The sequence below is a fragment of the Pezoporus flaviventris genome, unplaced genomic scaffold, assembly GCF_033815535.1.
Source record: "Pezoporus flaviventris isolate CSIRO_AGI_PZ_B2104156 unplaced genomic scaffold, CSIRO_AGI_Pfla_v1 ptg000014l, whole genome shotgun sequence".
Taxonomy (NCBI): Eukaryota; Metazoa; Chordata; class Aves; order Psittaciformes; family Psittacidae; genus Pezoporus; species Pezoporus flaviventris.
In genome coordinates, this window is record NW_026892562.1 from 1,473,428 (window position 1) to 1,499,364 (window position 25,937).

The following is a 25,937-nucleotide window of genomic DNA, read 5'->3' on the forward strand; positions in this document are numbered from 1 at the left end:
ACTAAAAATACATAAAGAAGAAATGGACCTAGAAGGGCAGAAATTAATGTATAAAATCATAGAATCACCAGGTTGGAAAGACCTTTAAGATCATCAAGTCCAACCATTCCCCCAGCACTGCCAAGTCCACCACTAAACCATGTCACTGAAAAATAACCCATCTCTATTCACATTCCAAAATATCTCTGAAAACTGGGGATTATCAATTATCAATTATTACCAAAGCAGGACACAGCAGAAACAGCTTATACTTAGTAGAGATGGTCAGGCTTATAACCTATGGATTTGACTATTTACCCTGTATTTCTGCCTTAAAAAACACCAAAAATCTATGCAAAGCATCAAATGTTGTGTGTCCTAAGAAAAATTAGTAATCTAGTATCTGCCTTCTGAGTTTCCCACTGACTAAACTTCACATTCTTTGCAGTAAGTACACAAAAGGAAATGAAAAATGAAACTCTTGAGCTAACACCTAATGTTAATCACAGCCCAGTGCAAAATGAGTCTCAGTGCAGTTACCAATAGATGAGAAACCACCTGCATCAGAAGAATCCTGGCTGAACTTTTATTAGACTGACAGTTCCCAGTCATTTCAGACAGAAACCTGAAAAATGCGGCCTGCTGTGAAATCACAGATTGGCTAAGTGAAGTAATACCAGTACGTAGTGGGAGCTGCTTTTTTTCCATTCAAAAGGGGTAAAGTGCCTCAATACGGGCAAATTATACTGGTAGGCCACTGAGGAAGACCTGTATAGCACTGAAAGATGATCTGAACTATATTCGAAGTAATTTTAAATACAGATCACGCCAAAGCTTGAACTGGACCCTGTCAAAACCAACTAATTTTTTCCACACAGATCCTTTATCAGTTTTCTGCAAAATTTCAGCCTATTTCAAAGAAGACAAAAAAAAGGGCTCACTTCTGTATCACTGATGGCTAACTCTTCTGATTTTAAATGCTTGAAAATTGAGGGGTTTGTCCATTTAGGACAAAAACCATTTTGCTGATAAAACCAATATGATTCAGTGAGAAATTTAAACCTGCATTTTGTTGAACATATTAAATGGGTCTTGCCTTTCTTATCCATTTTATAAACTCCATTAAAGCAACTGAAGTGTTCTGTGAGTTCAGAAGGTTTAAGCCCACATAGTCACCTCTGTTATTTACATTTTCTGTGTCCCAAACATCATCTCTAAATGCAACTACTAAATTTGAATGTTGAGTGAACTATGCCAGTATTACATTGCAAAGGGCAGGAAGACAAGAATGCAGCAAAAAAAAACAATTTACTGTAGGCTGTAAAAAAATACGCATGTTCAGCTAGGCTATATTGTATCTTATTAAAGGGAAAACTACCGTCTTTTCTTACATCAGATTGAGATGTGTGCACAGAAAAACCTCAGAAAGCCCTCCCCAAAACCTCCTCAATTCCATTGCTGAATTCCAACAAGCTTGGACCTTTCTGAACACTTCAATTCACATACTCTTTATTAAAATAAAAAGAATAAACAAGATCTGTTAAATGCAAAAACTTGGAACCCACTTACAGTCAAGTTTATCTGGCATTTTAAGTGATAGAAAACTCTAAAAGATAGAGGAGAAAGTGAAGCTTTGAGCTATTATTTCAAAGAAGTTATAAGAATGACCCAGGCATGTGGGTTAGATACTCTGGTAAAGATTCCTGGCAACGTCACTGAAAAGCTACAATGGGACAAATGCAGTAAAGCTGCAAATGATGACATTTTAATGAATTCCTGCCAGCATCATTTTATGAGAAATGTATCTCTTTAGACAAACATGGTATTTTTACGATCCCACAAATGTAACTGATAATAGCAATTGTATTGGCATGGCAAACATGGATTCACATACGGCTTTTGACTGAGTTCCACCCAATATTCCAATCAGACAATAAGAAAGCGGCTGCAAATTAGTCACCTGGATTGCACTGATAATGTGAGACTTCGTAGACTTCTCATTTTGTTCTTTAAGGTCAAGAAGCACAAATTTAGGAGCAAGGCACAAGTTACCCTTTTGTTTCGTTAATGTGATAGCCATTTAAGAGGGAAAATGGAAATAGGTTCTTGATCCTATCAGCATCTGCAGAACCTCACTTAGATCCGTCATACTTTATGCCTGCATGAAGACCATATATTAAAATGTCTCATTTTTCAGGGAAGTCACTGAGGATTCACAGCTATCTTTTTCTTGAGGATTCTTACCTAAAGAGGGTATTACTAGCAGAAAAACTGTGCTTACAGCAAAGGAGCAATAAGGAACACGGGCAGCATATCTTTACTCTGCAGGGGCCCTGTTGATGCAGGACAACCATTCACAGTGTGTGGCAAACAGATCTGCTCCTGGGGTACATACCACCACTTCTACTAAACTCCTGAAGATGTTTTTAATGTGGTCTTCAGAGCATCCATTCCTTCACAGAACAGCCCCAAGCTTTTAGGAAACAGTCACTACCAAACACACACAGACAAAGGTTAAAGCAGCTTTTTACTTGTCTCGAATTGCGTTTCTGGACACAGGAGGCTGTGTTTAGTAGCTGTTAGATGTCTTCCCTCTAACACAGAATGAAAAAAAAAAAAATTCGTGTGGTTTTCATCTCTCACTTTAATTACAGCTTATGTTACTTCTTTGTAATAATATCACTGAAGAACTACAACAATTAGTGTTTATTTCAATTAAAATAAAACCCCCATGTAGTGATCAATCTCAAAAGCAGAATACCAGTCTGTCCTCTCCCATGTTAGTGGCCAGTCACAATACAATCTTCCCTGCCAACATGTCTGTCAAGGGGTGAAGCCTATCTGAAAGTCAAAGACTGCCTGGTCAAGTAAGACCTTGACTACATCTGGTCAGCTCTGGCTAATGTGGCATGAACTGGGAAACAAAGAAGTAAAGAACCTCATTAGGCAACTGTTGCTAAATTCACACTCCGTAACACATTTGGAGTGGGTGAACACAGGGCAATAGGAACCTCCTCCCCACCAGTAACTGGCCTTGGATATGTAAAAAAAGAGAACGGCCTGGGACTGCTTGTAAATATATAAAGCAGTAATTGGTTAAAAGGGTGCTACCCTCAGGGTTGGAGAGAGCTCCAGGTACAGGTATCTAATATAATCATAGAACCACAGAATCAACTGGGTCAGAAAAGACCTTTAAGACCATCAAATCCAACTGTTCCCCCAGCACTGCCAAGGCCACCACTAAACCATGTCACTAATCAAAGCAACACCACATGCACAGGACAGGACCTGACATGCTGACTAGTTGGATCAAGAGTCCTCCTGGGTTCATGGGACTAAAGTCTAGGGCTTTGACTTGTTCATTTAGTGTGTGGATTACAGAATGTAAATTGGTATCCACTCACCATTTCCAACCTGCTAAATTAATCAATTTTAGATTATATGTTGCCAAGTGGTGTGGTTTTGTTACTCCATCCATCCCACCCGAGCATGCTGTGACACTTGTCTTAATCCACCATCAAGGTATATTCCATTAAAAGCCTGGTCTCCTATGACAGCTAACATGCAACCCACCGTAAGGATGTTATCTGTAACATAAGCACCAGTCTTCAAGGAACTGGGTTGAGATGGGCAAGTTATTTAACAAGGATGGCTAAACTACCACTAGAGCATTACGACAATGCACTTGAGCCAGCACAGAACAAGTGACCCAGTGTCCCAAGTCACTACTCTGATGGCAAACTGTCTGAAATGGACAATTGAACTTTTGATGTTTTAGTTCTCCTTTTATTAGATTTTATCACTATAGTTTGTTTGAATACAGGGTATTATTTTTTAAGAGCTTTTTGCTCTTCGAACACCTGCAGGCCATAGCTCTTTACATTTGGCTGCTTTAAATACGAAAACAACATCTTCAGGAAATGTATATTGTTATATATAGCCATGTTCTTTTTGTATGCACAGGAACAACATTGTCCCAAGATTTCCAGAAGGCATCAGCAATTATTTACTCAAAAGTAAACATTATTTCTTGCAAACATAACGCATTTATTTCATAGTTTTGACTCAATAGCTATTTCTGTCGACCACTTCGTTCCTTTGAGACAATAAATCTACCAGCTACATATTAATTCAGGTTTCCCTTTTTATGGAGACCCTTGGACTGCAAAGGATCAGGAAGGTTCCTTTCTTATGGACAATACCTTTCCAATGTAAGTGAAAGCTTTCACCTTTCTTCACTTGTGCATGATAGTACTCAACAGAGGTGCAGAGTCAAACAAGTATATGCAAAGCCTCATGTCTGTGGAAAGACAAAGGTGCTCTCATCCTCAAAACAACCTTCTAATCTACCTAAATACAGCCCTCCTTGTAAACCTGCTTAAAGTGCCTTCAGGGATCTCCTTCCACTTCTCCTATGTTTCTGCTGAAGGAGAATTTCAAGCAAATCACAAGCCAAAGCTCCTTGAACAGTCTTCTCCACATTTTTCCCATAACACAATTTGTTTCGTTCTCAGGACTTTGAGAAATTAAGATGCTACTGGATTTTTGTGAACTTGACCTCATTTCACTGCGTAAAACTTAAAAGAAGAGCAAGACATACAACATCATGAGCCAGATCCTCATCTCAACATGTGGTTCTAACAAGCTACCTATGGTGAAGCAGGTTTATGAACTCCTAAACTATGCTCAAATCATTCTCTGTTTTATTCAGGTGTTCTGGATATGACACATAAAATGGTGCCCAAAGTCCATGCAGTTTTAGGTTTACAGTGCACTTGACTAACTGCACCATGACCAAGGTTTCCTCAAGAAGCAAATACACTGAAGATGTAACCTCCAGCTCTGTTCCAAAGTGACATTCTATTCTATCAGTTCTTAGTTTCAAATAATAATTTGGGGTTTTACTTGGATTTCAGAAACCATTAAGTGCTTATTAACAATAACCTCTGTATGTGTGAAAGGCAAAAGGGGTCTCAAAACTTCAATGTCTGCACATACACTGAAAAGAGAAAAAAAAAACGAAGCCAGTTTAGAGAACAATGTAGGCATGTGTTTTTAAACTACTGTGCATGCAGTCTGGTCAGGACTGTGTGACACAGTATACAGTGTTTTGTCATCCAAGGAATGTCTTTGATCAAGTGTTTATGCAAGAAGGAAAAAAAAGCCATGAAACCCTAATCCGTTCCCACAGTCCAGTAAACATGAGCTGGACAAACAGTGGACAATAGAAGTAAAGCTTGCTGCTGGAACAATAGCTGCAACTAAAAAAATTAAAGGACTGCTGACTCATAGTTCCTACTATCAAGAAAGATACCATGCAGTGTTGTTCAGAATACTGAAGATGCTAATTGTTAAGAATTGTAATTACTATTATGTTGAGATAAAGCAGCAAAATATGCTGCTAAACAATAAAATAAAAAAAAAATGAAAGTAACAAATACTGATGTTGATTCCATCTAGTGCAGAGCTGGGATGAGAACTGAATAATCAACGTTTCTGCCTAAGCATTTTGCTAAAATAAACACTGATTTTATTATAAACAAGCATCAATTAAATCCATTCAGTCAGTGTGCCATTATTTCAGATGCCACCCATCCAAATTCGGCATGACTACAATCAATCCTTCTAACTTTTTTTTTAAGGCGAAGCTGTATCCTGTTTCTTATTAAGAAATCTGTAGGCAATTTTGCCATGCCAAAACCAGGTACACAGAGTACTGTATTACTGGTCAATTACATGTTGATACGGAATATAATAACTAAAAAGAACAATTAATAATACTAGAAAAATTAAAAAACTGCATAGCAAGTCCCTTGAGAATCAACTGGCACTTACTATAGCTGATTACCTTTGAAGGGGGACTTATTACTTTGTCTTAATAAAGACTTCCAAAGTCTCCTATGTTGGCTATGTTTTGGATAATCTTAGTGATTGCGATTCCTTCCACACAGTATTACATCATTTGGTAGAGCTATCTGTGTTTTCAGAAGTTGCACAGTACTTGAACTTCAGGATGAAAAATGCTGCAAGTATGTAATGATTACACTTCGGGAATAAATACTCTTGTGATTAATGTAGGAATATTCACAGTGTGATGCCAAAGAGAGATTCAAGTTCGCTACAAGTGAACTAACTGGATATTTAACAGCATTGTACATTACCTATATCCGTACTTTGGCTAATAGTATCCCTATTAACATAGGGATACTCTTTCTGCTGCATTAAGATAGGTTTAATTTTAGCACAGATATTACCCCACTGCATAGTGTAGTCTAGACAATCCCAAAGAATCCAAGAGCTCCAAGATCTCTTCTTGTCTCTGCTACAGAAACCATTACTTTTCAAGTCTGAGTGCATGGATTTATATACTTAGAAGACTGCTTTCAAAATGAAGCACAAAGCTTTGTTAATATTAACAGCAACAGGAAGTGAGCTGCTTCTACAACTCCAAACACTGGGACACACTGAAACACTTCAGTACCAGATTGCTCTACCTGGCCTTTATATGTTGTACTAGACACCAAAATACGCAACTGGGAAATTGCTGAACTCATTTCACATCTCCCAGACCTCCATTTTCTCTGGTGATATATACATTTGTGTGGTAATGTGTACTGTCATAACTTTAGCCATTTAAAAAAAACAACTCTGGCAAACTAAAACGAGAATCATGGTTACTTGCCAAAATATGAAAGCTGATTTTTTTTAGGCTGTAATTAGATAGAACCCATTACCATAACAAGCTGCAAAGAGCAGTATTCAAAAGGCACTAACATTCATACTGAGTAGTACCAAAAATATAAACAACAGCAGAAATATTACAACTTTTGTTTCAAACCAAAGCCTTTCTCTGTAAGATGAAGATGAGATATAGCATCACACACACATTGCTCTGTCTGCCTGATCAAGCTTTGTTGTAACCTTCTCTGGAGTGTCCTGCACAAAATCCCATCAGAAATCAACATTCTAATCCAGGACTTCAGATAATTCTAATATACCAGCAGATTTTGAACTATATCCCTCAGATCATTAGGCACACCAACACCAGCACTTTGTCAATAAATACGTTGTGCTTCCCACTGCTATCACTGCAGAAACTGTTTAAGAAAGCAATTACCCAGAGGAGTCTTATCCTTACCTTGCCCACACCTTTAGCTCCAGAAAATGACATTCCTTAATATCATCAGCATTCCCTTTCCGCATGCAACACTGCTGAGTAACTACAGGACATTACAAAAAAACCCAAACACAAATGTTCAAACAAGCCACCCACTTTCATTTGAGAGCAAAACTAGAAAAGAATCTAAGATTACTAAATCAGATCTTGAAACAGAAGGCTGTATCTAATAAAATACACAGCTTTGGCAGACTTCTGACAGATGGAACTCCCACTGTTCCAATATAAGAAGTTGTATTTACAGTCAAAGCACAAATAAGCATTCATAGATACATCATAGGGCTTAAACTCTCTCTTCCATCTCCTGAAAAGCCAAAACCTACATAAATTTTAGAACAAATCTACTGAAAAATTGAACCTCCTAATTTTGTCTCAACAGAATCTGTTTAAAAATAATCAATAAAAATGTGCTACCTTTCTAGAATTTCTAAGTACACAGACCAAAACATGTACTATACTAGCCAAAAATAATCCTGCTTACCCAGAGTATTTAAACCAGTCTATATTTTTCTTTCTTTAAATGGCATTTATCCATAAAGCTAGCAATATGAGTTGGCACAGGTTCTATGTGCATACTAGAACACACATATTTCATACCTCAACAGCAATTCTTCGGGACCAGCAGTACCCCAGCAGTAATCAAGTCTTGTACGCATCTTTTAATACAATTCTGTATTTCCTGCTTTCAGATGAGAGAATTACGATCATGAAGAAACAAAACAAGCCAGAACACAGCCCAGGCAAGAAACGTTCAACGTTTCAAACATTCCTCCCTACCTACTGAGCAGTATCTAGAGGTGGTAAACACAGTGACAGATATTTAAGTCTTAGCAACTTTCAGAACATTTTAACTGTTCTTAACAGATCAAGTACTTCTGCACAATTCCAAACTTGTTTGATGACTTAGCACAAAGCAACAATCCCTATGTCCTACTTTATTAATAACCAATATTATAATCTACAAGATTGCACTATTTCCCTTTTCCACCCAGTCTTTAAATCAATACTTAAGCTGCACAGCTGAGCATTCAAACCAGGAAAAGTCTGAATGACTGTGGTCCACAGCTTTATTCAGCCTCTCTGTGCACAGATCTTCTGATAGGGTCTTTAATTACTTAAAGTAATTGAAGATTAAAGATTCCAGCAGAGTCCCCAGCACTCAAGAGGATGGATATGCAGGGCGTGGAACTACCAAAGCCATTTGTAAGAATCTGTTTCATTTGTTACAGATTTTAGGAAGATGTTGACAAAGAAGGACAGAAATGATATCATAAGCTTCTATGTCACAAAAACTGAACACTGGGTTTTGAAATTTTGATGGAATTTTTTATTTCTCCATTAGCATTCTAGCTGGCTTAAGCACATCCCTTTCACAGGTGTTTGCTAACTACTGTTCCTCATTTTCTAGGTGAGTGGTCTGAGAAACACAGGCAAAAAATACCAACATGCAAAAAAGCTCAGTACTCGGCCACTCTTGATACTAGCGAGAAGCGCGTTCTGAAGTATTCAACTACTTAAAATGCAAAATTACTTGGAATGAGCCACAGTAGACACTTCACATTGGTTAAGGCAAATCAACAGTCTTGACATAACCTGGGCTTTACAGCTTTACAGCTGTAAATAAGGTATAAAAATACCCCTCCAGTATGCTATGAAAACTCCACTGCTACAGCCTGGACACCACAGAAAACCCCAAAATTGGTTGCAGAAGTGTTTTAAAAATTGGCACCAAAGTACACAACTACATACCCAACATAAATTTTAACCATACCTCCTTTAATAAACACCTTTAGGCTCATACAAGACATGAAACACAAGATACTCAGGAAATAGACTTGTGGAAGAAGAGACTCCATCAGTATGGACACACATACGGAGCCAAATTAAAGACATCATAGGCAACCCTAAACCTGGCTCATCCCAGTTTGAAATCCTGATTGCTACAATCTTTATAGTTAAATATGTGTATCTAAATATATATTTAGATAATAATTTATTCTAATAATTTGCTATAAATAAAATTAAATGAGAGATTTTCCATCAAACCCATTTTCAAAGGAACTGTCATTGACTGCTTGGTTATTAAAGAAAAGTCACTAAGGAAATGGCTTACTTACACAGGCAACAGACAAAAACCAGCAGATTGTTTTGACATAAGTTGACACAAATGCACACAACTCCCTTCTTACATTCATCAGAATTATCTTCGAAGTCCAAAATCAAAAACTTTTAGCAGAATGGATGTGCTTTACATCCCAGATGTGACTACACAGTGACAATCTAAAAATTCAAGTTATTTTCTTGTATAATAAAAAAGCTGTACAAGTAAACCAGAGCTGAAGTCTAGATGGCACACAGCAGTGCTGGTCAAGGATATAGCTATATTAAAACATTCCCTTCACCTGAGATACTTTACCCTGCATACAGCTTCTGACAGCCATAGGACTCAAATCTGTCTTTACGAACCTACACTACACTGTATGGACTTAGCCAGCATAAGTAACAACTGATGAAAGGTCTTCTAGAACTCATCATATCTTGCAAATGGTATGCAAAGACATCCAGCAACCTAAATTATCTTTTAAATAAAGATAAAGTAAGTGCCTGTGCTTCTCTTCAACATAGCATCCTCTTTTTTTTTTTTTTTTAGTAAGACTAACAAGTACATATTCAAGACTGGAAAATAAGAATCTATTCCTTGATAAATGGTACTGATATATATATAGAAAATCAGTATCAACTCTTCTATAGTCGTGTTTCTCTCACTGATCATTATATTGTTTGCTGTTTGAGTTTGGGGGGGTTTGGTAGGTTTTTTTTAGGTTCTGAGCTGCAGCTACTTTATGAGCAGGTATCTTAATCTTTCTCCTTCCCATTCTGACTTTGTCATTCTATCCTTTACTCACAATGATTCCTACTGCAAAGTTTACAGGCAACTAATTATATTTTACTTCACCTACAATACCTACACATTGTGTAAACTGCATGATCTGCATACACAGATTTTTATCTAACATACACTCTTTAAATAAGGAAACATTGCAAATGTGTACATTTTCCTTTTGAGGAATTAAATCTTTCAGTGCAAGGCTAGTTAAATCAAATATTTCTATTTAACAGTGTTTCAGTGCTCTCAAGTAAAACTGGGAGATAATAAATGTTAAGTGACATACAAGAAGTACTCTTGCAAGCTTAATGGTTTTCTCTTTCCCCTTTAATACTTAGCACTCCTTCGCTACTGTGATTTTGTTTAAAGTAAGAGTAGATAAATGCTTCTCCAGTTATCTGTTCTTTTAATGTTTCTTCTTTGGTCATCCATGTTTACCTTCATCTGTTATATTCAAAATGTTAGGGAAGAGCTTTCAGTACTGATTCTAAAATCAGACTGAACATTTAGCATTGTACAAACCTAAAAAAGAATACACAAAAGTGTTTCAAAGAGTCTCTTTTCCAAGAAGAATGTTCAACAAAATTCCCAGTTTCTCCATTTCTCTTCTTCTGGTCCCACTTGTAATTCATTGTCAAATAACATTTACAACTTTTCCCTTTCAAACACATTTTTTTCTTTTATTTTGCATTTGCTATCAGTTTGGGAATTTTCAACTATCAAGTATGTTCATTTAATTCACTTAAAGTGTTTTACTATGACTGCAAAAGGAGAACAAGAACTGCTCTGTGCTAATACTGTGGCTTTGAGCAGGCTTAGAGACTAAAAATTTCCAGAAATTAATACCACTGTTCTAAAATAACAACTTAATCCTACAAACCTGTTTAAATTTTCCTCTGATTTTTTCCAGATCTTCTTGCAGCTTATCGTAAGTAGGATCTTCATATGGGGATTTCTGAATCATCCTTATTAAGGAATCCAGAGCCCTTATCTTTTTGCTATAAAAGATCAAAACAGAAAATACAATGAGCCTACTGCAGAAAATCTTCCAATCTATCAATATGAAAATTATACCAATACTTATATATAATTCAGTGTGTAGGACCCAGCCCTCCATCCTTCTTTACTTCAACTTCCATCCTTCCCTACTTCAACTTCTCCCATTTAGCTCACTGAGAGTGTGTATTTGATAGATATTTAAGCCGTAATCAGAAATTCAGCTGTAGCACAACTGACAAAGTCAAAGTTTCCCTTTTAACTTAACTGCTAAAAGTTGAGAAATATTCAAGAATCTTCAGAAATACTGATTAGATGACAGAGCAAACTAAGGAAACCAATAAAAAAGCTCACCAGAACACATCAAAACAGCTGACATATGGTGGCAATTCTGTCAGATAAATTAATCAACAGTGGATAGGAAAAATATACAAAGAAAAGAATGAAAGTAATACAAAAATGTAGGTTGAAAGGGACAGCTGAAGCCATCTCGTCCACCTTCTACAGAAGCTGGCCCAACTTCAAAGCTAGGTAAGGCTGCTCAGGGCAGATTCAGAATCCAAGCAGATTCTGAAAAGCTACAAAGATGAGCCTTCTAGAGTCTCTTTGGACAACTTGTCCCTGTGCTCAGCTGCTTGCATTGGAAAGGGACTTCTCCTTATGCCCCATGAGAACTTGTTTCAAATGGTGAAAGTTGCCTGTGGTCCTTTTACTGTACAATTCCGCAAGGAACATGCCTCCACCTTACCTAGAATTTCCTCTTTTGTGGTACCACTAGGTATCTCCCTTACCTTCTTTTCTGCAGGCTGACGAAACCAAGGTCCCTTACCCTCTTTTCAGTATCACATGCTCCAGCATATTATACCACCCTAGGGCCCTCTGCTCACCTTTCTTCTAGTTTTTCAGTATTTCTTTTGTACTGAGCAAGAAGCAAAAGTGGATACCGTAATTTGAAACAGTATTAAAGACCAGTAAATCTTTTTTTTTTTAACCTTACCTGTTCTTTTCATCTGTGCATTTCTGGAGCAGACACTGCCATGTCCGTGCAAACCCAAGGTAGTAGCCAATCTGAATGTCGGGGGAGAAATATACGTATGTGGTATAAACAGTGTATATATATACAGTATATATAGTCAAACAGAAATAAAGCACTACATTGTAACCCTTTCTTCAGGAAACAAATCACTGGATACACTGGATTCCTGTTTCTATGCTAGGAAGTTCAATAAATTAGGGTGGAATAAATGAAGGCTACCTGTGTTACAGACACTGAAAACTTCTTGTAAGGATCTGCTCGGTAACAAAGGATAATAAATGATAAACTTGGTAGTGTTCAATAATCCCTGGCAGTGTTCAGGGCCAGGTTGGATAGAGCTTGGAGCAACCTGGTCTAGTGGAAGGTGTCCCTGCCTATAGCAGGGGGTTGGAACTGGATGAGCTTGAAGATCCCTTCCAACCCAAACAAGCCTGTGATTCTGTGAAACCTGAACATACAAGACAAGTTAAGGTTGTTCAACAGCACTCTCCAGTCCTTTCATTTCTAGGAAGGCTTACCGATTCAGTGTGTGTGCCAACACACAGGACTGACTCCCATGTTCTAAACAACAGTGCCTCAACTAATCAACTCTCCCACTATTAGAAATAACAAAAAGTGTAACAGAGACATCAGAACTGCCCCTTGATGGTTCTCCATCCAACATTCCATGTTTTTCTCTAATGCTGAGCCACAGGAGACAGTACAGGAGCACCTTCAGCCACAGTTTTGGGTTACAGAAATAATTGTATAGTCCATCCTAATTTTTTTCTGAGCAAGCTTGTTTGAATTGGTTTCTTCTTTATCCTCGCTCTCAAAACAAAATAAAATCAAAATCCCATCTAGAAAATAAGTTCAGGAAACATAAACTCACCTATTTAACTGTTCAGATCAAAACACCACTTCAAACTAGCCTTATGGGGCCTCTTGGACACATACATAGCAGTATGATATAGCAGGTGTCAGGCTACCAAAATATGGAACTTTATCTAACAGTTTCTGCAGTACAGTAATTTTCTAATGACAAAAACATTGTGATTCTCATTGTGATTCTGAAGTATTTTCCCATTTACCTCAGACCCAATCTTGGCACCATGGAGTGATCCATATCTCCTTCCCTCAAAAACTCCAACACAACTGCCTTCAGCATACCCCTCCTGATACCCTTCACCATGAAACCTGTGAAGACAGAAGGATAACTTTTTTGTCAGCCACTTTCATATCAGTCACACTGCATACAAGCAAGTTCCAGGAATAAAACCATGCAAAAAAAAAAAACACAAAAGAAAAAACCAAAAACCACCTCCAAAATGCAACTACCCATATTCAGATACACAATATTGGTTTAAATTAAGATTCAATTACACATTCTGTGTTCTTTCCAAACATGTTTATAACAATTTGCCAAGAACAATAAACTCCACAGTGCAGATCAACACTTTCACCAAAATAACACTACAAACTACAAGCTCTCAACTCTGGTTCAGGTTTCCACATGGTGGAAGAGCCCAGATTGCACAGGTCGGTCACTCAGCAACAGCAAAGAGGAGAATTTTGGCCTAGGAATACAGGTAGTAGGGATGTGGTGGCACTGAAATGCCACACACCTGTGGGGAGCTCAGCTTCTACCCCTTGACACTGAACAGGCTCCACATGCAAATGCAGAACCAGGGGGCTGGTTGAGCTTGATGATCACGAAGGTCTTTTCCAACCCAGTTGATTCTATGATTTTAATTTCCCCCACTCTTCTCCTTCCTCACCCCCTCCCTGGACTCATTATGGAATCACAGAATCAAACAGGTTGGAAAGGACCTTTAAGATCACCAAGTCCAACCGTTCCCCAGCACTACCAAGGCCATCACTAAACCATGGCACTGAGGGCTTCGTCTACACGGTCTGTGTACACTCCCAGGGATGGTGACTCCACTACTGCCCTGGGCAGCCTGTTCCAATGCCTGAACACTCTCTGGGGAAGAAACTGTTCCTAATCTCCAGTCTAAACCTCTCCTGGTGCAGCTAAAGGCCATTTCCTCTTGTCCTGTCACTTGTTCCTGGGAGCAGAGACCAGCCCCCTCCTGGCTCCATCCTCCTTTCAGCTAATTGTAGAGAGTGATAAGGCCCCCCCTGAGCCTTCTCTTCTCCAGACTGAACCCCCCAGTTCCCTCAGCGGTTCCTCATCACACTTGTGCTCCAGGCCCTTCACCAGCTCCGCTGCCCTTCTCTGGACCTGCTCCAGGACCTCAATGTCTCTCTTGCAGTGAGGAGCCCAGAACCAACACAGGATTCGAGGTGCAGCCTCACCAGTGCCGAGCTAAAGCCCTGACCTCACTCCTTTTACCCCCCTTCACCCCTCATTTTTCTCTTCTCAACTCCTACCGCGGACTGCAGACGTCCAGGACTAGGCCCAAGGCTAAACCCGGGGGTCCCCTCCCTTTCTCCCGCTCCGTCGACCATTACCCACAGCAGCTCCGCCGGCCCCACAACGTCCCTGGGCTCCAGCCAGAGCACCCCGACCCACCGCACCTCTCCTCGGCCATCACGATCTCCTCAAACATGTCACGGCCCACCGTCACAGCCGCCATCACACCGCCACCAATCGCAGCCTCTGGGCATGCCGGGAAACGACGGCGAGCCGGAGGGGCGACGGCTGCTCCAGTGCGCAAGGGCGTAACCCCGCCCCTCCCCCCGCCGCCTGAGCTCGGCGAAGACAGAAGGCGTGGCCTGAACGTGCTCTGACCACGCCTCCTTGCGTCTGCTCCCCCCCCCCGGTGAACGGCGGCGCGGCGGCAGGGGGCGCCCGAGCGCCACCGCCGAGTCGGGGACGGAGGAACTGCTGGTGCTGGAGGGGTTGCGCTTCCATCTACCCCTCCGGCTCCGGCACAAGCCGGTGTGGCGTTGTTCGGAGGTGGTTCTGAGCTTCAAGTCGTGTATTTTTGATGTATATACCCCAAAACGCATGATGTAAATACCTGAATCAAGCTTCATCGTGCTTTCTAGACGGCTTTATTACACGTATTTGGTATTATCGATCCACACTGGTAACAGGAAGAGTTTATACTCATTTATAAGCATATATTTTCATGTTAACTCACTGTTGTATTACATTCTTTAGTGAAAATGTGGCTTTAGGCACACAGAAGCCAATCCCAGTAGAGGTACAGCAGGTCTGTTACCCTCCAAACCAAGCACAGGAGAGAAGAGGATTTGAAAACACAGCTTTAAAATCCAGAGGAGGGTCTAAAGAGAAAAACTACATTAGAGTGAAAGTAAAGTCGTGCTGCTAAAGGTTTAGATAACTAGATACAACAATCACAGGATCCCAGACTGATTTGGATTGAAGTTCATCTAGTTCCAATCTCCTGCCACAGGCAGGGACACCTTCCACTGGACTGGGTTGCTCTAAGCCCCATCCAACCTGGCTTTGAACACTGCCAGGGATGTGGAAGCCACAGCTGCTCTGGGCAACCTCTGCCAGTACCTCACCACCCTCACGGGAAAGAACTTCTTCCTTATATCTAACCTGAACTTCCCCTGTTTCAGTTTAAACCCATTACCCCTTGTCCTATCAATCCCAGTCCATTAAAAATGCTCCACCACAGCAGGCTGTCCTGATTTATCTTGAGTGACTGTAGTGAGCTGGCCAGTGTGTTTTCTGCATTAATTTAAAGTGTAGATATCACTGTATCTCACATAAAAACACTGAAGATTTGTTAGGTGTGTATACCAATCTGCTTTACAACCACACAATCACAAAGATACACTGTTCAATGAGGTCAGTGGGAATATCAGGTGTCCCAAAGGTTTCCTCTAAGCTAATAGCTACAGCTTAAATCTTTCTTTGGATGTTAATGGAATGGTTCTTTGATCTCAGTAGACCGTGGGATTGATGGAAAATCCTGAAAATATGCCTTATGCTTCCCAAAAGGAGGGTTGGTTTCCATAACATTTTTGGGAAAAGAAAGTGTAGTTCTTTCATTTGTTGTTCTCTATCCATATACAAAGTACTCTGTCAGGGTAGAAAGAGTACTCCCAAATTTTCCATGAACATCATTTCAGTGCTTTCAGCAGAGGTAAAGTTGATATTATGGCTCTTGAATAAAGGATTTATAGCTTTTTACACTTCTTCAATGTGGAAATGAAGATGCCCAGAATCTCCTTTCCTACAGTCTTCCCGCTATTTTAACACCTTGTATTTGCACATCATAGCTTCTAATTGAGACTTCACAAGGGGACAGTTGACACCTGATCTTTAAAAACCTTTTAAGGCTGTAAAAATGTACTGTTGCAAATGAAAGCACTGCAATTGTCCTGCTGGCTTTGAGAAATGATGATCAGCTGGGAGGTATATGGTGAAAGGTGGAGGTGGTGTTTACATTCCCACAGAACCAAAGGCAGTGGTGTGTCGAGGTTTTGCACAGCAAGTTCCTGACCAAGTCAGGTGCCTGATGGTAGGGAAAGCATTTTCCAGTAATCCTTCCAACTCAAGCTGTGACCATTCCAGATTTTATAAACAAAGCAGCCAGGTTTAGTCAGAACTTGGATGAGAAATCTCCAAGGAAAACTAAAGTGTTCCAGGAAGCGGTGTGGGTAATTTAGCTCCTGGCATCTTCCCTCTGTCTGAATAAATATTCAACCAACCTCTAACTATCCTGTTGCAGTAAGAAATGTACTTCTGCGAGAAGATGCAAATCCAGAGTTCTCAGCAGAGTCACTGGAGAGCTCAAGATGCTGTTTAAAAATGTAAGGTCACTCATCTTTGTGCTCTTGAGCAATATCCATGAACAACGATGTTACATCTACTGAAAAGATCTCTTTCTGGTTAAATTAAACAGTTTACCCTCTATTTGCTGTGTTTCCCATTAAAACTGTTTGGTTTCTTTTTAGCAGAAAATTAAAAGTAAATCTTTGCTGACCAAACATTAAAAGCACATATTTATTTTGTTTTCTGATTTTTGCTTCTTAAAAAAAAAAAAAAAGTCTTGAAAGGTATCTAATATTCAAAGACAATACAGTGCCTGATCAAAACTGGGAAAGAAAACCAGAAACTAGAATGTTCCAGGCCTGAAAACTTCCGGAATTAACCAACTTGCATGTGGCTGGATGGCTGCATGCAAAGAGTTGTGGTCAATGACTCAATGTCCAGCTGGAGACCAGTAACGAGTGGTGTCCCTCTGGGATCGGTGTTGGGACCAGTCCTGTTCAACATCTTTGTGGGTGACATGGACAGTGGGATTGAGTGCGCCCTCAGCCAGTTTGCTGATGACGCCAAGCTGTGCGGTTTGATTGATACGCTGGAGGGAAGGAATGCCATCCAGAGGGACCTTGACACCCTTGTGAGATGGGCTGATGCCAACCTTATGGAGTTTAACCATGACAAGTGCAAGGTCCTACTCCTGGGTCGGAGCAATCCCAGGCACAGCTACAAGTTGGGCAGAGAAGAGATTCAGAGCAGCCCTGTGGAGAAGGACTTGGGGGTGTTGGTCAATGAGAAAATGAATGAGACAGCTTCAGTGTGCGCTTGCAGCCCAGAAAGCCAACCGTATCCTGGGCTGCATCAAAAGGAGTGTGACCAGCAGGTCGAAGGAGGTGACCCTGCCCCTTTACTCTGCTCTTGTGAGACCTCACCTGCACTGCACTGGAGTGAAGTTCTGTCCTCAACATAAAAAGGACATGGAACTGTTGGAACAAGTCCAGAGGAGGGCCATGAGGATGATCAGGGGACTGGAGCACCTCCTGTATGAAGACAAGCTGAGAAAGTTGGGGCTGTTCAGCCTGGAGAAGAGAAGGCTGCGTGGAGACCTCATAGCAGCCTTCCAGTATCTGAAAGGGGGGCTGTAGGGATGCTGGGGAGGGACTCTTCATTAGGGACTGTAGTGATAGGACAAGGGGTAACAGGTTAAACAGCGGAAGTTTAGATTGAATATAAGGTGGAAGTTCTTCCCTGTGAGGGTAGTGAGGCACTGGAATGGGTTGTCCCGGGAAGCTGTGAATGCTCCATCCGTGGCAGTGTTCAAGGCCAGGTTGGACAGAGCCTTGGGTGACATGGTGTAGTGTGAGGTGTCCCTGCCCATGGCAGAGGGGTTGGAACTTGATGATCTTAATCTCCTTTCCACCCCCAACTGTTCTATGATTCTATGATTCTAACTTGAAAATCAGGACTACATCTCCCAGTACACGAGGAGCAGGAACCCTCCAAATGTGTGGCAGTGGCTCAGCTGAAAGAAGACTGGGAAACACCACAAGAGGTGTTTTCCAGCCAAGATATCTGCAATTCTATGACTCACAGAATTTCCAAACAAAAAGCAACATCTTTTTCAGGCAAAAAAAATAACCCCAGTTTTCTCCCTGGCTGAGTGTGGTTCCCATTTGTAAAAGGAAGCAGCCTTCCACGTACAGGATTTTTTTAATTTTGCAGGTAAACTTAGCACAGCTGAAGAGAAATCAGAGAAAACACGCCTGGTAGGGATTTTTTGCATCTCCCCAAGGAATAACCTCCTGTGGGCAGCTGGGGCTTAGTGCTATTTTCTGTGTCAGACACCTTGAAGGCTGTGTGAATGACATGGCAGGGTTTAATGACATAAATGGAATATGAAAGGGATATTTTATAGAATAGATGCAAATCCACAGTTGAGGATGTCTACAGGCAGCGTGCACCTGCCTCAATCTACAAGTACCTGAAAGGAGGTTGTAGTGAGGTTGGTGTTGGTGATGTCTCTGAAGTGACAAGTGATAGGATGAGAGGAAATAGCCTCAAGCTGTGCCAGGGGAGGTTTAGACTGGATATTAGGAAAAAATCCTTCACCAAAAGGGTGGTCAAGCATTGGAACAGGCTACCTAGGGCAGTGGTGGAGTCAGAATCCCAGGAGGTATTTAAAAGACATGTAGATGTGGTGCTTAGGGACATGTTTTTTTTTTTGTGGTGGACTTGCCAGTGTTAGGTTAACAGTTGGACTAATGATCTTAAGGGTCTTTTCCAACCTAGATGGTTCTATGAATCTATTCTATGATTGAATTAGGAAGAATAGAAGGACACACACACTTAAAGCTGAACTCATTTGTTATATCAGGAGAATAATAGATTAGAACTAAATGGAGTGACCTTCACATATTGCAAGGTCAAAAATTAACAAGCTGTTTCCAAAACCCTCCTGTAACAGAGATACTTTTCTTAGACTTGCTATATCACATGGAGCTCATCAGTAACTGGCAGCAGACAGGCTTGAATTCCAGCCTTGGCATTCACTGACTAGCTTTGGGAAAACCCCTTTGTCTCTCCTGTTCTTGCCTGTTGTGGCTCAACTATGCCACCTTCACAGGGACTCCACATGGAATGGAGCCAGATGTCACAGTTTTCTAAAGCTTCTTCAAGACTCTAGACTAAAGGAGTGACAAGAGACTCAGCTAGGTTTCTGTGTTGAAGATGATTTTCTTTTTATTGCAAATGTTCACATGACACTACTGATGATGCACAGAAATTCAAAAGGCTATTGTTTGCTAAAATTGCATTACAAAACTCCACAAAATTTGTTACAACTAAAAAACCCACCTTCAGCAGTATATAAATAGAATTTTGAGCATAAATAATAGTAACAAAATAAACAGATGTATGTATTCAATAAATTAATTATAAATATTGCATTGGCAATGAAGTGCTAGGTCAGATGAACACCAGTATTTCCAGTCGAGCTTGGTTGTTTTTTTTTTATAGAAATCTCTATTATAAATGATCCTTTGGAAACAAGTAGAATCCCTGAACCCCTGTTTCACATTGCTTTTTGTTTCTTTTTTTCTTTGGTTATTCCTTTGTCAAGTTGTTTCAACAGAAGAACAGAACTGAAGACATTAGAAGTCCACGTTAGGTACCCCTAATTCCTTCTTACAAGAAGAGCGGCCTGGCTGATGCAGTTCTGTGGCACTGAAGTCACTAAACTTGTCTCACCACTGATTCCCAAGGATGCAGAATCAAGCCTGGAAGGGACTTGAAAGAACTACTAATGGATAAAGGTTAAACACAAAAACCTACTTTGCAATTGATTTGACCTATACATCATCCATTTTCAGTCTTTCTCTCCATTTGCTAATAACATACATGCTTATATACAACAGGACCTTAATTAAACATTCTAATTTGAATGGCTCATTCCCTATCTGATGAACATAAATGCTAGTTCTGTGCACACTATTCCAGACACACAATGAATCCTCACTAATGTTAATGAGAACTCTTTGCTGGATGATGCTGATGCCACAATGAACATAAATTAGCCTATAAAGGAAATCAAAGATCCAGTTTTCCAACATACCCTTTAGCAATAAGGGAAAGAAGAATCTATTTCCCTTTCCTCCCTTATTTCCTAAGGGAAGAAAAAGCACAATATACAAGCAAAATTTTTTTTTCAGTGGTATGCTTTCAATAGAAAGTTGTCAGCAGCTTCTCAAGAAACAGCTTTAAGTCTAGTTCAGGCAACTGCATTTGCTAGGTTTTCTTTAATCCTGTTTTGTTCCATATGTTTGTCTTTAAGGCCTCCAAAGATGAAAAGATTTTCTCCTATGAGCTACAGAAATAACAGGTGAACATATGTAGTAATGAAGTTGATGGAGAAAAACTCTAGCTATTTTGTCATCACCCCAGTAATGGAGGGACTTCGACAAAGCTGCTGAGCTTTTATTTTATCCTTCTTTTCCAGATGAAACTATGGCTAGGCAATTCTTTAGACTATGGAATAGCCTCTGGGCACTCATCTCTTGCAGGTACCACATACTGCAAGAAAAAGGCTGTCTCCATACTGAAATACACAAAAAAGTTGGACATATCACTACAGGAAAAGCTAAAAACCCAGCAGTATTCTGTGTTATTTCTTTAAAAACACGTGTGTGTGTGATCAGAGTCATTTCTGAAAGCTGGGGCTCTTCACTGGTAACAGTTTGGAGGTGATACCAAAGGGGTCCATGCTGTCTGTTTCCAGAGGTGAAGAATACACTTCTGGTTCAAAGGCCTGACTGTAATCACCATATTCACCAAAGTCTGTTGATTCCACAGGCACAGTGTTGATCATAGGTAAAAAGTGAGACAGTGGAAGAAAATCTTTCCCTTTGAACTGCTGTCTTTGCTTGGCACTACTCAAAGACACCGTTATTCCATATTTTTTTGATCTATATACATTGTAGCCGTCTGGACGAATCTCCTCTTCAAAGGAACAATCCTCTGTGGAATACCTGAGCTGAACAGCAAGGAGTAATGAGAGTTACAAATGCACCCACCAGACTCATTGCATTCAACCACAGCATAAACCTTTGATGCAAACAGCCCTTCTCCCTCTGCTTTCAGTGAGGGTGTCCTTCTGGCCTGTCATGGGTGCTCCAATTTGGGGCACCTTGCAGACCCCACTGCCAGATCCATGCTGGTGAGCTGCCTCTCTGCCTGCCTGCTGCAGGGATGCAGGTGGGACCTATTGTGCTGGTGACAGTGGTGGGCCACAGCCACCAAGAGGAAGTGCCCTGAGGTGGTCAGGCAGTTGGACTAGATGACAGTTGTAGGTCCCTTCCAACTGAAATCATTCCACTCTACTCTACTCAAGCTCTCTACCTTGCATACAACATTCATTCTGAGTTACGAGGCCATTAAAAGACCTAATCCCACGCTCCTGAAGTTAATACATGTCCATCACACTAAATAATCTTTGAATCCTGGGTGTGGACTTCTTCACAGCTATGACACTTATCCTGCCCTGAGCACAGGGAAAAAGTCTCAGATGACAGCATTCATTTAGATAAAGTGTCCTTAGTGGCTGACAGTACTTAACTGCAGTCATGAGACCTAACCCAACAATCCTCAGGTATAAACCTCCAGGCTCTGTTAAGGCCTGTGTAAGGGCTTCAGGATCAGGTCTGTAGAAAGGCAGTGCTGTCAAAGACAGCACTTACACAAGCAAACATGTCCAATCAGTACAAATTTGAAGGGTAAGATTCAGATTTAGTGTGTAACTAAAAACATAATTGCCTTTCTTTCTATTCAGCATTTATTGAAATTACAAAAGACCAGTTAATGCAGTGTTACAGTCTCATTACACCTTAGAACTATCAAATAAATACAAGTTGTTAAGATTTTATATAGAAGAAGACATTTTCTTAGGTATGAATTTGTAGAATTACACTTGTGACATTCTGTACAGATAGTACCTTAGGATTTTGTGTCAGAGCTTTCCAGATCCTTACACAAGCATTGCGTTTCTTACAACTCTGGTGCTATTCCAGGCTCAGCCACCACGGGTGACTGAACTTGTGGTCAGTCAATAAAAGTCAATTGCTGATTGTGTCTCAGTCTGAAGTGATAAAAGTGTCCTCACATGAATGCTCTGCCTGTCTGCATAGAGAACATACTTGTTGCTCTTCAGTCCTAGTCAAACACCCTCAATAATATGTAGTGCAACTAAGTGCATGCATTTGGTAATCTTTTAAAAATAGTCTTCAAATGCATCAAATAATTTTAAAAAGGCATTTTCTCAAAATAAAATGATGAATACTTATCCTTCTACACACACTGTATCTCAGAAAAACGTGTGTATATGATACAAATCTATTAATTGCTGGTTGAATAATTAGCTGTCTTTATAAGAGCTCAGTCTCCCTAGCAAGGATGATGAAATAAAGAAGCTTCTTGAGCAAGTGCACTTTCCAAATAGCAGTTATTGATTGTGCTCCCCATGCCTCAACTGTATAATTCACTTTTCATATCACTGGAATTGACTCTAGCATTACTTTTTAAAACAACTACCAAATGCACTTTAACTATTTCCACATTATGGTTTTGGTGTTTTGTTGTTTTTTTTTTCCACGGGAGGGGTTTACAGCCTGTCAGTATCTCCAGATTTCCCTCTAAACTACTAGTTGCAGCACATCACACATTAAAAAAACAGCTCTAGTCATAATTTTTCAAGTGTTATAAAAGTGGCATGTTGCAGGAGTGAATAAGGTTGACCAGTTTGGTCCCCAAATGCCATATTTGCCCTGGCAGCAGAGAGGTGACAGCACATGTCCACAGCATCATATAAATGTGATGGCATGGTTACATGCCATTGTATTTTGAGGAAAAAAAAAAAACACCAAAAACCAAAACCCCTGTGATTAATACTCTACACCAACAAACACAGTCTCAGTCAAGGCATGTATGTCTTCAAAACAGTGTTGAACAAATGCTGGTTTTAAATTCTGGGACTCTTGAAGTCCAGCTGGCAGCTCCAATGGGAGCAGGTTCCAGGCTCAGCTTTGTTTTCATTGATCATTTTGCTTTGGATATGCATTAAAACATTAAGCTAATAATTGACCTGACATATCATCGGAACCTCTGCACCTTATCACTGTATTGATTGATTCTAGCCCAGAAAAGCAAGAAAATTCAGGAAGAAAGGCTTAGTTCTATGTTACATATGCATTCAAAACCATCACTATATCAGTACCACTTATTAAAGATGCTGGGAGTTTTGAGAATGGGCCAGAGAAGTCAAAGCAGAATCAAACTGTATCTTTACCATGCACAATAAGAAGCCATCGCTCTGTGAAAATCAGGCTTCCATAAAGCATTTAAACACAGACTGAACCTGAATCTTAGCCTTCACATCCTAGAGCTGGCAACTTCTCCTTGTGGCTTAAAAAACAGAAAACAAAAAAGTTTATATCGCTGGTGAGGGCTAGCTAATGTGTTGACATACCCAGGGGAAAAGAGTGACCTAACATCAGTGGATCGCTCAGCTCTTCAACCTCTCAGAGTCCCTCAGGTGTGTTGCTATCACAACGGAGGAGAGTCCTTTCCCTCGAAATCCCGTTTCTGCTTGGTATTACCTAAGAGATGGCAACTCCATCCTCTGGGATGTGTGAGCCTGCCAGCCAGTTGGCTGCATCTCATTTCCACATGAGTAATCTGGGGTTTTTCCTTTTGGTTTTCGTTTTGCAGAATGACTGACCTGAACTATGAGAAGTTATTCAGATTCTGTGGTGTGACTTAGACTACTCTTGCAACAGGAACGCAGCCACTTTTTGGGGGATATAAATGCAGTTTTGCCATGGTCTGTATTTTCAGCCTATTTTGGCAGGAAGCATGCAGTACAGACTTTGCTTTCTAGCTGATATTTCCTTGCTGCCTTCTAACAATCCTCACGGCGCTATCAGTGACAAGAACCACCTATCGTATAGAAAAAAGGGAAGCGGGGGGGACGACCTGTAAGCTTTGTTAACCCGTTTTACTAACTGCACAATAAGAAAACTACGGCAGCCCTTTGGTCACGCCTGCCTTTTCAAGCGCGGCGACCTGAATAGAAATCTCCCTCGGGGAAGGCGAACCCGGGACAGAGCCGTCGGGAACCGGGGATCTGGTTCGGGGTGGGAATAGCAGCTCACCTGCCCGTGCAGCCGCCCCGCCTCGTCCATGCAGAGGTAACGGGAGCTTCGCACGCCCTTGATGGCCACGGTACGCACGGCCACTGCGCGGATCTCCAGCAGACCTGCGGGGCAGAGGGAAGAGAGGCATCAGCTCCGCGGCCCCGTCCCGTCCCGCTCCGGTGCCACCGCTGCCGGTACTCACTCTGCGGACTCTGGCTACCGGCGGCATCTACCCGGCCGTCGCCTCCGATCCTCAGGAAGCAGCTGAAGAGCCCGTGCTTGCTGGCGGTGTAGAGGTGCCGCAGCCGGATCGGTTCCCCCCAGCCGTAGTTAACATGCGGGCCGGCGTCGGGCAGCGGTAGCGGCACCGCGGCGGCGGCGGCGGCGAGACCCAGCAGCGCCAGGGCTGCGGGGCGCGGCCCCATGCCGCTGCCGGGGAGAGCGAAGAAGCGCGAAGCGGCAGGGAGCGGAGCGGCAGGAAGCGTCGCTACCTTGCCCTGGCTGCGCCTCGGGGATGAAGCGTAGGTGAAGACAGCCCCCCGGCCTTTTATAGCTCTCCGTTATCAGCCCGATCGATTCGGCTGCATCCAGCTCCGATACAGAACTCATTTCACAGAGGGAATTGGTCGGATAGGTAGGTCACTCCCCCTGAAAACATTGATCGGATGACATCATTTCGCAGGGGACACCCTGAAGTCTATCCTTCCTCATCCGCACCTCCAAGATTTCCACCCACTTCGAGCCTCCGGCAGCGCCTCTCTGTGCGGTCTCGGCTGCCACGAGGGGACGGGATGGGGTAGGACGGGACGGGATGGAATGGGACCGGGGACACTCTCTGTCCCGCAGCCCCAGGGAAGCGGTACGGGGATGTTCGTATGTAAATCCAAACCCGTGTGTAAATCTAGACCCTTGTGTAAATCCGAACCAGGGAGGGGGGGGAGGCTGCTCTCGCCCTTCTCGCCTTAGCTCCTTGCCCTCCTTTGTTTCTCTTTTTAGAAATTCGCCTTCAGGAAACGCGTTTTAAACCTCGGGTCACCTCCCAGGGCAGGGGCTGTGGATGCGCGGCACCACCGGTCCTCGTTACCGGCAGCCGGTGGGGCACCCAGCACGGCCTGATATGGTGCGGCCCCTGCACGGCGCCCCTGGGCGGCCAGGCTCTGCTTCCCGGGCTTCCTTGACGACCGGTCATCCCCGGCTGTGTCACTAGATGGAGCCTGGTACCTAGGCTGCTGGGCTGGCCTGGACCCGGAGGAGCTGCTGCCCGGGGCTCTGCACCTCCTCTTGGAAAGGTGGTGGAGTCACTGCCCCTGGAAGTGTTCACAAACCGTGTACACGAGGCCCTTAGTGCCATGGGTTAGTGGTGGCCTTGGCAGTGCAGGGGAATGGTTGGACTCGGTGAGCTTAAAGGTCTTTTCCAACCTGGTTGATTCTGTGATTCCATGATTCTATGATTCCTGCTCCTGTACAGAAAGATTAGAGAGGGGGGGGAA

At 41.7% G+C, this 25,937-nt stretch overlaps 2 protein-coding genes across 2 annotated transcripts; both read right to left on the reverse strand.

Annotated features, from left to right (window-relative positions):
- Positions 1 to 10,350: 10,350 nt before the first annotated feature.
- LTO1 (LTO1 maturation factor of ABCE1) lies at positions 10,351 to 14,746 on the reverse strand. Its single transcript, XM_061453108.1, has 5 exons — positions 14,596 to 14,746; positions 13,146 to 13,251; positions 12,037 to 12,107; positions 10,924 to 11,041; positions 10,351 to 10,565 (listed from the first exon to the last, which is right to left on the reverse strand). The coding sequence occupies exons 1-5, from the start codon at positions 14,652 to 14,654 to the stop codon at positions 10,497 to 10,499; spliced, it is 423 nt and encodes a 140-aa protein (XP_061309092.1). The 5' UTR covers positions 14,655 to 14,746; the 3' UTR covers positions 10,351 to 10,496.
- Positions 14,747 to 19,330: 4,584 nt separating this feature from the next.
- On the reverse strand, positions 19,331 to 25,209 carry FGF19 (fibroblast growth factor 19). Its single transcript, XM_061453096.1, has 3 exons — positions 24,650 to 25,209; positions 24,466 to 24,569; positions 19,331 to 21,293 (listed from the first exon to the last, which is right to left on the reverse strand). Exons 1-3 carry the CDS (start codon positions 24,870 to 24,872, stop codon positions 20,961 to 20,963), a joined length of 660 nt encoding a protein of 219 aa, XP_061309080.1. The 5' UTR covers positions 24,873 to 25,209; the 3' UTR covers positions 19,331 to 20,960.
- Positions 25,210 to 25,937: the final 728 nt, after the last annotated feature.